The sequence below is a fragment of the Hesperophylax consimilis genome, chromosome 17 (assembly GCF_061612785.1).
Source record: "Hesperophylax consimilis isolate HC1 chromosome 17, BYU_Hcon_1.0, whole genome shotgun sequence".
Classification (NCBI taxonomy): domain Eukaryota; kingdom Metazoa; phylum Arthropoda; class Insecta; order Trichoptera; family Limnephilidae; genus Hesperophylax; species Hesperophylax consimilis.
In genome coordinates, this window is record NC_142852.1 from 21,018,160 (window position 1) to 21,031,912 (window position 13,753).

Sequence of the window (13,753 nt, forward strand, 5' to 3'; positions counted from 1 at the left end):
CGTTCCACAGCCGAGCTGTTGAACTTAAGAACGTATCGTAGAAGCGACCCGTTCTCATGCAACAAATGTCAACCGTATACAAATGTTGGGCGCGCGTTTGGCGTGTATCCCGACTACGCACCGGTGCCGAAGGGATCAATGACGCTAGTTCCTCAGAGCATCTTCCATTGTAATACCGATAGAACAAGGACAGCATACCTACCTGACGCCTGTGCTCTAAAGATTGCAGTCCGTTTGTCAAGATTGGGGAATCTATCAAACGGACCGCCCGTTTCTGCACAGAGTCAAGGGTTTTTTTCAGGTATTTAGGGGCTCCGGACCAGAGATGGCTGCCAAATTCGACAGTAGGGCGCACTTGCGATTTGTACAGGGTCAGCAGTTGTGTACTATTAAAGTATCTGCGGGCCCTGTACAGTACGCCCAGCTTCTGAGAGGCCAACTTTACTTTGGCTTCGATGGAGCCCCCGTACCTGAGCTGGTCACTTACAGTTACACCAAGCATATCAATGGAAGGCCTGTTCGGAAGATTGCTTCCGTTGAAGGAGACTATGGAGAAAAATGATTTTATTAATTAATAATTCTATATTTGAAATGTGCATTTCTTTTGTTTAAATGTTTGACAGTTGCTTATATATTTGAATTAATAGAGTGAAGATACATTATTGATACAATGTGCATGGTTTCACTGCACTAGGTCCAGTGAAGATATTTCAGCAGGCAAATTCTTCGAATTGCTGGGTTTTTCATAACGATGAAAATAACGCGTCTTGTTAATGTTAATTTACCATTGGATAGATAATAAAATTATAATATCCCGTGATTTTTCACAAGTCTGTGCTAGTGATCGTTAGAATAATTAAATTGTTGGTCAGATAGAAAATTTGAATTATGTTTTTCAGGCGTGTCCACACCAAAGTGCACAATTACACGTGTCCCTCGTGCCCCAGCACGTTCGTGACGCCCACCGCGCTTCAAGCGCACTCCCGTCGCCACTCTTCGGAGCGCGCACACTACTGCGTTGAGTGCGACCTGCACTTCAAGTCGCCCTCCTCACTGCGCAGCCATCTCACGCTAGCCGTAAGGCACGCGCTGCCCAGCGCTCTCAGGTGATTATTAGTTCTTGACCCGTCAGCGTTTGATCAAATCTTTGCTGTGCAGCCGCCTTACGCTTGCCATGAGTCCCGCACTGCCTTCAGGTGATTAAATGTTCTCGGTCCGTCAGCGTCTGATCAAATCCATCTCCCACTTGCCGTGGGCACACACTGTTTCAGAGCTTACAAGTGCGTACAACAACAGTGAAGTCTGCGATTACTACATCTTGGCCGTCAGCGTTTGATCAAGTCAGGTGAATCAGGTAGGTCGAAAGGTTTATTTTTCACTTTAACAAACTTTTTGTAAAATATTTAAAATTATTACAACACGAGATGATAGTGCCATATTTGAATTTCCAGGAACTTCCCAATCTTCCTCTTTCCCATTTCCTTCACTTCGCCACTCCTTTGAGCCTCATAACATTCCCTAATTTTGAATGCCACAGTCCCATAGTTGGGAGCAATTAAGACTCTTGTGCTCTATTCACATAAAACGGGAGATTCTGAAAAGCTTATTCATTATATTACCATGGTATAATCGAAGTTTTTTCCTGTCAGATTCCACTGTGAGCAGTGCGACCTTCGCTACACGACCCGGCAGCGCCTGCTCGACCACGTGCACTCCAACCACGAGCGCGCGTTCCGCCACGTGTGCACCGACTGCGATAAGGCGTACCACACGCTGGGCAGCCTGAAGAAGCACCGAGCCAGCCGGCACGTGCCAGGTGCCCGGCAAAGAGCGCACCGATGCGGCCAGTGCGACAAGGCCTTCACTGTGAGTGTGACGGAGTTTGTCTGTAATCCCGGCGAGGAATGGAAGCTTTCCAAAATACTGACGATTTTTTCTGTAATCCCTGTGAGAAAAATGGAGTTTATCTGTTTTCTCTGTGATTTTTTCGGTAATCCCGGTGAGCATAATGGAAAGTTTCCCTAATACTGGTGATTTCTTCTGTAATCCCTGCAAATAAAATAGAATTTTTCTGTTATTAGGGTGATTATATCTGAAATCCCCGTGAGTAAAATAGAATATTTCCGTAACACCAGTGATTTTTTCTGTGATCCCTGTGAGTTTATTGTAAGGTTTCTAAATTTTCCAAATCCTGGTGATTAAAATGGAAGGTTTATTTAATCCCTGTGAGTATAATTGAATTTTTCCGTATTCCGCATGAGTAAAATGAAATGATTCTATAATCTCTCTAATAATAACGAGTTTATTAGTATAATGGATTTTTTCTGTAATCACTGTGAGTTAAATGGAGTTTTTCTGAAATCCTGGTTAGTATATTGGAATCGTTCTGTAATCCCGGTGAGTGCGATGGAATGTTTCTTTTATTGAGGTGATCGTTTCCTGTAATCAAGGCTAGTAAAATGCTATTTTTTGTAATCCCTTATTTGTTGTTATTTCAGACCCCCACCGTGTTGAAGATTCACCTCCGCACGCACAGTGGAGAGATGCCCTACAGCTGCCCGGTCTGCTCTAGAACATTCCGCCACACCTCCTCTCTGTGGAACCACAACAAGCTGGTGCACAAGAAGGGCGCCACAGATCCCAGCAAAGACTAGAGCGGTTCATCCAATCGAAGCATGAACTATGCACACTATTGTCCGAATACAAGCTATGTTAACTGGACATCTTGGTATAGGGCTAGCGGATTCTTCAATAGTGACCAGTAAATATCAATCTACGTCCAGCAGTTGAATTTTGGAGTCACCTCTGAACTGGAACTCCCAAATACTTAATAAACCTGCTTGTTCTTTGTAAAGGAGTGATGTCTGTCTGAATGCGGACTGATTGCCAACTCTAACGCACAGATGCAATGTAGGAATTCAGAGTCTGTTCTATAGGTACTTCACAAGAGCCTGCTTGAAAGATTTAGCAGCCTTGCGTGAAACTCGATGGACACGTGTAGAATACCCGTTCACAGTCGACGTCAGTTTAATTATAATAATAATAATATTTATTTATTAATTTCTTACACAATTACAAATTAGGGTTAAATGCATATAAAAAATTAGGTTATGTAAATTTTTTACAAAAGATTGTTTTCAAGTATTTATACATAAAAAAAGAAATTTCAAGAAATGTGGAATTTCCCAAAAAAATTCAGGCAGTGGTGAAAGATCTCGTCAATGTGGAGAGACTCTTTCAAGAATCAGAAGAATTTCCCTTCTGAATCTCTCCTCACTGGCGCCAAATATATCAATCTCGGAGGAGATTTGGTTCAGAAGCAATATACTCCTCCCTACCGGGAGAACCATTGGCAGGTTAGTTCTGCAGGCAGGAAGATAGAATAATCTATGATGACGTTGTCTAAGATAGTCATCTGGAACATAGAGACTAATGGCTGAGTTCTCAATATAGCCTCGCAGCAGTCTGAATAAGTGGGTAGCGGCATACCCCTCCCTTCTGAGCTGCAGGGAGTGAAGTCCCAGCATGCCCAGAAGAAAGTTCGTCGGGTAGAGCCATAGATAGTGGCCGTACTCCCTCATGTAGAGAAATCTTACTCTCCAACATGAGGGAGCACCCCACCTCATGAGGATTGCAGATAAGCGAACCACTCTCCAGCCTACTGCGGACCAGGGGCTCTATTCCTGAATCGAGGGCGCTCGTAATCGCCGTCGAAAGTACGTACGTTGGTCGTCGTTGCTATTCCCGAAATTGGTCGAAGGTACATACTTCGACGCCAAACGTCAAAAGTCATTCCACACAACAACTACTGGGTATAACCAGTAGAAACAGGGCAGCGAGTGGTAGGTTGTTGGCGTTTCTATGGAATTGGCTGTCAAATTCTAGTCTAGCTGTCAATTTTTGTTTTACCGCGCGGATTCCGCAAATGTAAAAGTGGGTGAAAATTTCCCACTTACTAAGTCTTTATCGGAGCTTACAAGCTCAATTAAGAGTTGCTTTTGGCAATTTGTAATATGTCCCGCAGCCATTTCTGTTTTGAATAACGAATAACTGTTGTCTGTTTGACAGTCACACCATAGAAATCCCAAAAACATCAGGAACATAGACAATATTCACAGGGGTGCCAATATAATCATCTCTTCTACCAACTTCGACCGTTCGACGCTCAAGAATACGTAAAATTGAAAAATTCGAAAAAGTTAGTCGCTACGACTAGTAGTTTTTCACTCGAAGACGGCGCATACGAAAACGATTGATCGTTTTAACTCCAGAATCGCAGGCCAGGGAGAAGTATAAAATTTTCAGAGCACGGGTATTAGAATTAAAAATTAGAATGGATTGTCTCTCAGACACATGTTTTTCCAGAGGCAGACCGACGAAGAGGTATGGGCACTGCCGTCCCAGGAACCATCCATTGGATAAGCAAAACCTCTGCCGTAGGTTACCTCAAGTGGTAAGATAAAGCCAGCAGAGGTGCATGGGTTCATGGGGTGATGTTTGTCCAGGTCTTGACGGCTAAATGCGTGGCGAGTCAGATCACGAGAGGCCGATTGAGTGAGACTCTTTCACCTCTGCAGCCAGACTCTCGACCCATCATCTTGCATCGCAGTGGGAAGAACGGTTTCATATGTCTGCCACTCCTTAACACACTGACCCCAGTTTCCTACCCCTCCCCTCACACCCCTTTCCTTCCCAGAACTTTCTCTCTTTCCTTTTCTTAAAAAAAAAACCTTTTCACAGCCCTGATGACCTGAGAGAAATCATTTTCCTCAGTTCCTCCTGTGAAGAGTTAGTAAAAAAAAAATTAAAAAAAAAGAAATGTTGGACTTTTTTTAACCTTCCCTTACCAGAGGGGGTAATCAAGTCCCCCAAATGATAGTTGTGTGCTATATTTAAGTTGTTTTTTAATCACATAGGTCATCTGCATTTAAAACAAAATTATGTATCACATTACTATTTTTAACCCCTACTAGCCGGAGCCCTGCGTTTGCAGTATTGAAGAATCGTGAAGCACTGCAATTGTGTCGACATTATTCATTCATTTTGTCTTTGGATATTACTTCTACAGAGTTTGTTGAACACAAAAATCAAAATGTCACTTTATCAAGTATGGTATTGTCTTCATGTTGGCCTTAACAAAAATGTATTTTCATTTATTGAATAATCTTGCTGGCTCCATGGGTTAAAGATATTAATCCATCGGTACCGTACTGCGGATACGAGATGTGTTTGCACCTCATGTGGTGCACAGATGTGGCCTTAAAGAGTCGGCGATGTGGGAATTTCCGCTCCATTCATTCCCTGGCAGGATTGATGAGGTTCACATGGTGACGCCTGAGGCCTTAGACTGTCTCGCAGACCTAGATGTCCCCCTCTGACCCCCCCACCATACGAAAGAAGAAGAAGCTTAAGGATGTAACGACAAACCCTGGCTCTGAGACTACCGACTGAATTAGCCATTGATGCTGAAGCCTAGAGGCTGGCCGATTGCTGCTGGCTACCAATTGAACTGGCCACTGCTCCAGCAGTAGCCTACGCCATTTGCTGTATCGTATGGCGCGATGATGCACAATGTGCTCCAATCTGAAATTATCGCTTCGAGGATTCCGATTGTATCAGTTTTCTATCTGTGTTTTAAATCCCAGTTGTATTGAAATACATATAACTATTTCTTGTGAATTGGGCTGGCTGTAAAAAATGGGAAGTACCTATAAGCTACACCCCTTTGTACGTTCTGTATACCAATACAATACTTGTAATCAAAATGTGAATTTTGATTCGAATCGTCTTTCTTTTATGATTGTTCGGATAGAACACCTCACGGTGTTTTACTTAAATCATTACCCAGGTTGAGGACTGATGTGTGCCGGTACTTATTATTTACAGTCTTTTCTTGTGCAGGCAAACACGTCCCGTACAATATATATATGTATATATATTTTTTTTTTTGTGAATTTCCTTAAATTTCATATTATGAGTACATAAAAGATATTTGTGACAGCAGATATTTTATTATATTATTAGCAGTTATGTTTGTAATTTTATTCACTGATATTTACGTACAAAATTTTGTAAGCGCCAGTGGCCATTGATTTCTCCAAAATGGTGCTGGGTATGCAAACAATTCAAAGTGGCGCTTCACATCCTTGAGTGCTTTGAGGACTATCGTACCAAGTAAAAAATTTTTTTTGTAAGAATATAATATATAAATCTTCAAATGATGTATCAATGTTTATTTATTTTTGTGTCTTTATACATAAATAAAAATGTGATTAAAAAAAATTTAAGTGATTTTTTTCAATTTAAGTCAGGTAATGAGGAGGTTAAGGGTGGGGTAATTTCATGTACACGTTGACACTAGACGGTCACATTCCTCTTGTTTTTAAGATAAATTGTGCAGCATTCCATCAATCTCGAGATAAAACTGTAGATTTGCATAACAAACAAAGCCACGTACACTACAAAAATAAAATTCTTTACATAATTTACTACACCAATGCAGATTTACAATTTTTGTCCAAAATTAACTCAGGTGTAAAGGCCAATTTAATAACATATATTTTTCTCGGGCCACTAAGTTAAATAATAGAAATTACTCTAACCTACCCCCCTCTCCCTCAATTATCATGATTTTTTTTAACATTGCGAAAGAGTCCCAACTGCTCCTAACCGTCAGGGGCCAGTGAGACTATGGCATCCCCAATTGGGGTATGTTGTGCGGCTGAAAGTTGTGGGGATCGGAACGAAGAATTACCCAACTATTCAGATCTGGTCACTAAATTTGGCTTAAGCCATTTAAAGCAACATTTCAATTCTGAATTGTGGTCTTACACCAGGGCGATACTGATAGTATCTTCCACTCTAGAACGGGTCGCAAGCATACTATATATTATTTGAAATTAATAAATTGTGAAATAACACAAATTGATCAAATAAAATTTACTTGCGTAACCCGTGCTTACGCGAACTTCGGCTTGCTAGTTGAAAGCCTTAAACCTCGACCACGAATGCCGCAAATAAGCTGCGGTGCGGTTGTAATAGGTACGTTTCACCGGAAAGGGATACAATAATATGTATCTTTAGTTTAGTTATGTTTGATTTCATACTATCTCTCTTCGGCTTGTACGTGATTTTTACCTTCAGGTACCTACTTAAGGGTTAAAAATAAAATGTCTCGATTGCCGGCAATTATTTAGAATAATAATAATTTTGCTGTCGAGAAAAATTTAATATATTTAATTATATTTTTTTTTTCCAGAAACTATAGAACATATATTATTATATCAAGATGTTCTGCATTAGCGCCGTCCGAGTATACATTTAGGTACAATCAAGTTTTAAAAATAATTCACCAAAGTTTGGTAATTAAACATAACTTGATTGACTGCCGTAATATAATACCATATTATGAATATGAACCAAATTCACTTTTAGAAAATGAATTTTATCAAATATATTATGATAAAACTATACTAACAGACCGAGCGATTAGTCATAATAGACCCGATATAGTTTTACAAGACAAAATAATAAATAACTCATATCATTGATGTCGCTATTAAAATTTTCTGTGATATTCAAAAATAAGAAAATACACAGATTTATGAAATGAGATTAAAAGAATTTGTCATTCTCAGACTATAAAAACATCACCATTTGTTATTTTGGCTACTGGCATTATACCTAGCTCTCTCACTCAAAATTTAGGCGTATTAGATCTGTCGAAGAATTTATATATAAAAATGTAAAAATCAATCATTTTAAATACATGCAGGATTACGAAACATTTTTTAAATATTTATATTGAGGGATCTGTAGGATTTATAGGTCCTGTTAGGAGTTCTACCGAGCCGAACCCTCTGATATGAAAATATCTGGAGTCGGTGAATTATTTTCCCATTTGATCTCTGGTGAGTTGACGTGTTATTCTTGTATTATTTTGTATTTATTATGCTTATATAATGCACTTGTATAATGTGGATTGACTAGATGATCATTTGTGGAAAAGTTTGTGAAAGGGTTTTGTTTTTTATGTGGGGAAGATTTAACCCGGACATAAAGTCGGAAAATATTTCCTTTGAATAATTATTTGGTATTTTAAATGGAAAATAAAAGGAGTTGTGTTAAGAGGCGGCTCTAGGGATCCAGTCCAAGGTAGATCATTTGAAAAAAAATTGTAATAAATCTTTATTTGATATTGTGAAAAATGCCCATATATTATTATCTATATCAATTTGTAAATAGATATGTCAGGAGTCCGCGACTCAAAATACATATTATGTTAATATAGTAAATTGGAAATAACTGCACAATCCATGTACTTAAGGCAAATTATTACGTTTTAATGGAGTTGTGCAAAACATTATGGTAATTAAAATAATAGTTTGAAACGTCCGTCCGCAGTATCCAAAGATACTGGGTGCGAAGCTAAGAGTATGGTGGTTCTGTGGTGCAAAGCAATGCGATGCTTATCAATTCCATTTAAATTTGCGATTCTATTTGAAAATGATCTTTTACGTTTTTCGTTCTGATTCATTCTACATCGATAACAAAATAAAGAATTATTTAAAACCTTTCCCAAACTGTCTAAATGAAAAATTACCATTTTTCCAGACACGAAAAGCGTGTAAAATGATAAACCGACATATGTTTCGACACCGTCTCTTTAAAACATATAATATTCCTTGTGCTGTTTCCCTCACGGCCATGATCCAAGTGTCCCTATGCTATCTTCGGTACCTAAGTTTTACGTAGACGAAAGACATAGTGCCATCTCGTTTATTCTATAGAGCGCATATAATAATAATATTTGGATGATTTTTATAGCGCCGTTTTTGTGCAAAATCACCTCGAGGGCGCTGTACAAGTATATAATACATTTCTACAATGATCTATGTTATTACTAACTGTTTCTACAATGATCTATGTTATTACTAATGGAGATAATATACAATACAATACTTACCTGGTAGGTCACTTGAGATTAACACTTAGTTAACATTAACTAATTGTTTATTAGCGAAATTAAGATACAGGATTTAGGACATAATTGGATATAACTCGATTTTATCTCAGGAATGGTATATTTAATTTAAGGGTATGACAGCTTAAAAGGGTAAGTTTTTAGTTTAGACCTGAATTCTTTTGGACTTGTTATGGATCTTAGTACTGGAGGGAGTTTATTCCAAGTCTTCTGCCCAGATACTCCGAAAGTGCGATCACCAAACTTAGTATTTGGCTTGCGCTTAGGTTCCATCAGTCTGCCTACAGCTGACGATGTTGCTCATCTAAGAGTTGACTGTCTCAGACCAGTGTTTTCCGGGACGCATAGCTCAGAGATGTAGGGTGGGACCATTTCATTGATGGATATAAACACCATCCAGCACAATTTGTACTGGATTCTTTCAGGGCACTTGAGCCAGTGAAGGTTACGAAGGTGTTCTGAAATGTGCGAATATTTTTAAACCCCGATTATGAGCCGCGCTGCTGCATTAAACACTGATCTATGGACAGAAGATGCCAAAACCGGGGACATTCTTTAAAGTGACCCAGTGTATTGTGTGGACTTGTGAATGAAAGCTTCTATTAGAGACAATAGATGTCACTGCTCGTCACTCGCGGCCGCCGCTCGCAGACCTGCTATTTCGTGGTATATTTCAAATAAATTAAGAATAAGACCAGTTGATTTGATACACAAAATTTATTATTATTGTTGTCTTATAATTTTGTAGGGGCAAACAACAATTGACCTACAAGAAGAAACGCCCCTGATTGTGTTTAATCCCATGGTGAAACCTACAACCTTGCAGGAAAACAACACTGGGTATTATAATTATACAGACAATAGGGACTTGCTCAATATGCACATTTTGTTTTAAAAATACTTTGTTGTAGTTACAGTTTCCCGAAATGGAAAATAGTTTAGGCCAAAGTTTTAAGCATAAATAAAGCACTCACGTTTTAAGGTTGGTTATTTTTTTGTTCTCTTATTTGAACCAAAATATGAACCTATGACCCTAAAACAGTTTTTTAGGTTGTCAATTTAGGTTTAAATAAAACATAAATATATTTTTTAAACTAGCCTAAAAACAATTTTACATTATTATGTCAAAACATGGCGGGAAGAAAAGACGTAAAATTATCCGTTTTTTTACGAAATAGCTAATAAAATATATAATTTTCTAAAATTGAAAGACATACTTCACAATGTTATCTAGCTGATAACGTGGTGGTTTTTTTTATGCTGGTGAAGTGCTTGTTAACCGTGTGCCTGTTTTCTGTATACTTACCAAATATTTGAACAATGTGATATTTTACAACTCACTACCTATTCTCTAATATTATAAAATATATTAAATTCCATTGCAAAGGGCATTATTTCATGTGTGGGTCGCTTTATTTAATAAAGTTAGAACTTCTGTGTATGGTATACTTTATTTTCTTGGTCATGCGCACTCGTTTTCTTATTTTTAATCGATTCATTCGTCGTCTGTCAGATGTTATGATAATTTTATTGAAATTAGATTTTAAAAAGCTCCTGGACTGAAAATTGTCGGGTATGTTGTTATATAAAGGTATTTAGCTATAGAAGAGGAGAATCAGAGGTTTACAACTTATTTCCATATCAAATGGCAAAACAAAATGTTGCCTTCGCCAAATCATGAATGTTGACGTTTGGGTGTTTAAATGGTTGTTTTATCATATTATTGATGTATTATAATTGAATGAGATACAAAGCGCCCCCCGGAGACGAGCAATGTCAGTTGTCAATCTGTTGACGCGTTTGACATTTTCAATTGAAGCGCGATTGACAGATCTTCAAAAGACCCGTCAATATTTTCGCCCCAATTGCTATGTGAACATTTGCAGAAACATGACCTACCTACAGTTTGTGATTACAGTTTTATGTTTTGTTCCGAAACTTTGGACAACTGCGCTATATAACCCAATTGTAAGCAAAAACATAACCTCGTTCTGTGATGAAACTGAATTCCAAAGGCCTCGATAGATAGAGCATTTGAATTAACGATATTCGATCGCACAGCAAAACGGTCGTTTCACTGCGTTAATGGCATTTATCTACCAGCTCCACCAAAATACCCATCAACGGGAAGCCTGAATTGTCAAGAGCTTCAATTGTAAATGATCGATTAATTGTAATTTAGTAAATGATCAATTAATTGTAAATCAATAAATTATCGATGAATTGTAAATCAGTAAATGATCGATTAATTGTAATTCAATAAATGATCGATTAATTGTAAATCAGTAAATGATCGGTTAATTGTAAATCAGTAAATGATCAATTAACAATGTTCAATCGCATCAATCACTGATATTAAAATAACTGCTGACTTAGCAAGGATAAGTGTTTACCCAAAATGTTATGTTCTTAAAACACAACTACTGTCCATGAACTGTGATATGGCAATGTTCGAATAATTTCCGCACGATCCGCGAGTATCGTTCAACTGGTGAAGGCGATATTCCCACTATATACCTTTCCCACAACCAAATTTCTTACTGTATGTATTATGTTTCTATGCGTTTAAGGTGAAGTTTTCTTTTTTGTTTCTTTTCAGAGCTTCAATTTTAGAATTTAATCTACAAAAAAAAGAATCAAAAATGGATTCTGGCGAAAAAATTTCGCCGACGGTGAAATTGGAGCCTATGGGAGAGGTCGAGGATCAAAAATATTTCGAAATATCCATTACTGAAGACATCCCGAATACTTCTTCAAAAAAACTGGGAATTAAAAATCAGGCTACAAATGAACAAACATGCGCCGAAATAGCCTTTGCGCATGTAAACATGCCTAACCCATACTTCAAAACCGATACTTTGGAAATGTCTTTGGAAGACGGAATAGAACTAGGTATGCTTGTTTATCTATGTCAAAACAGAACATTGAAGAATAGTATTTACATAAGTGAAGGAAAAATCTAAACTAACAAACCATCACCCCGTTTCATAGGCTGAAAAGATAGCTAATGTGAGCCTTGCATTCTATCCGGACGCATAGACTACGCATACACTTCAGGGATCTCATTTCTACTGCATTTAGTCTAGTTTCATGTTTCTTCTGCCAGTTACATGCCTCACTGCTAAACATCAGGGTTTATATTAGCAATATAAGGATTTAAAGGTTTGTATTTGTTTTGTTTTTTTTCAGGTTGCTTTATTAAAGAGGAAAACCGTTCTTTCAATAAAAAGATTGCATCAACAACACATCTACTGGAGAAGCAATATTCCTGTTCCATATGCCCCAGAAAGTTCACTGCTAAACATTCGCTAAAGTATCATCTCTATTCACACACAGGGGAAAACAAACTGTCATGTGAACATTGCAGCTTCACTTGTTTCAGATCCAACGAGCTGAAATTGCACAAATACAAACATACCGAGAATCCCATTAGATGTTCAGAATGCAACTATTCCTGTACCACAAAACAAAGATTAGAATACCACATGGTACGCCATTCAGACATAAAACAATTCTCGTGTTTTGTCTGCGCTAAAATGTTTCGGCATAAGAGTGCAATGTCTCGCCATGCTGCGGCTCATTCAAAAACCAAAACGGCTCAACGAATTAAAGCTTTTTTTTGTACTTTTTGTGATCATAAGTCCACGACAAAAAATCTGTTGAATAGGCACATTTTTTCACATAAAAAAGAAAACGGGGTTTCGTGCAGTCATTGCGATTTCGCTTGCTATAGATCGAACGACTTAAAACTACACATGTTAAAACATACTGGGAAACCACTCAAATGTTCTGAGTGTAGTTACACTTGTGAAACGAAGCAGAAGTTGAATAGTCACAAATTACGGCATAGTGGAGAGAAACCATTCCCATGTTTAAAATGTGGTAAAGCATTCAGACAGAAGTATGCTATGACGCGTCATTTAGCCACCCATGTTGAACAGATTCCAATCACCTTCGTTTCAGAGAATCTATACTCTTGTTCTCTATGCGACTTCAAGGCTACAGCTAAAAACTTGTTGAAATATCACGTAAACTCTCACACAGGGGAAAGTATGCTTTCCTGTGAGGAGTGTAGCTATACTTGCTTTAGACCGAACGATCTTAAGATGCATATGTATGAGCATACAGGAAAACCAATCAAATGTGATAAATGTAGCTACTCCTGTGTAACAAATCAGAAATTGAACTATCATATGCTAACACACAGTGGTGTAAAACCGTACGCTTGTTCTCTATGTGACAAAAGGTTTATACAAAGAAGTAAATTAGTGGTACATTTAACAACGCATTCTCTCGGCGACGGCAAAGAATGGTCGCAAAATAAAGGCGCGCATTTATGCTCTGAATGTGGTAAAACATTCGTGTATAAATTTCAGCTTGATAAACATTTGTTGAAACATTCTGAACTCAAGCCTTTCGGTTGTTCAAAATGTGAATTCAAAACGAAGCGGAAAGCTTGCCTCGAAGTACACAACATGACGCACAACGACGAAACCTTCAGTTGCGAACTCTGCAGTTATATTTGTAAATCGAAGTATGCATTGACTACGCACTTGCGAAGGCACACCGAGACACACCCATTCAAATGCACGGAGTGTGCGTATTCTTGTTGGACTAAAGCAGTCATGAAGGTGCATACGAGAAAACATAGCGGAGTCAAACCGTTCTCATGTCCACACTGCAGTTATTGCTCCAGTACTAAACAGAATTTACAACATCACATTCGATCTCATACAGGTGAGAAACCATTCGCATGTAATGAGTGCAGTT

The 13,753-nt window shown here is 38.2% G+C and overlaps 1 protein-coding gene across 1 annotated transcript; it reads left to right on the forward strand.

Annotated features, from left to right (window-relative positions):
- The first annotated feature begins 888 nt into the window (after positions 1 to 888).
- On the forward strand, positions 889 to 3,064 carry LOC149416199 (zinc finger X-chromosomal protein-like). The gene is made up of 3 exons (XM_089641911.1): positions 889 to 1,106; positions 1,650 to 1,866; positions 2,499 to 3,064. Exons 1-3 carry the CDS (start codon positions 889 to 891, stop codon positions 2,652 to 2,654), a joined length of 591 nt encoding a protein of 196 aa, XP_089498037.1. The 3' UTR covers positions 2,655 to 3,064.
- The last annotated feature ends 10,689 nt before the right edge of the window (positions 3,065 to 13,753 follow it).

Bases quoted from the DNA above. Each gene is read 5' to 3' on its own strand.
- LOC149416199 (XM_089641911.1), top strand. From the start codon at position 889: ATGTTTTTCAGGCGTGTCCACACCAAAGTGCACAATTACACGTGTCCC. The intron at 1,107-1,649 runs GTGATTATTAGT...TTTTCCTGTCAG, and splicing joins GCGCTGCCCAGCGCTCTCAG to ATTCCACTGTGAGCAGTGCG. The intron at 1,867-2,498 runs GTGAGTGTGACG...TTGTTATTTCAG, and splicing joins AGTGCGACAAGGCCTTCACT to ACCCCCACCGTGTTGAAGAT.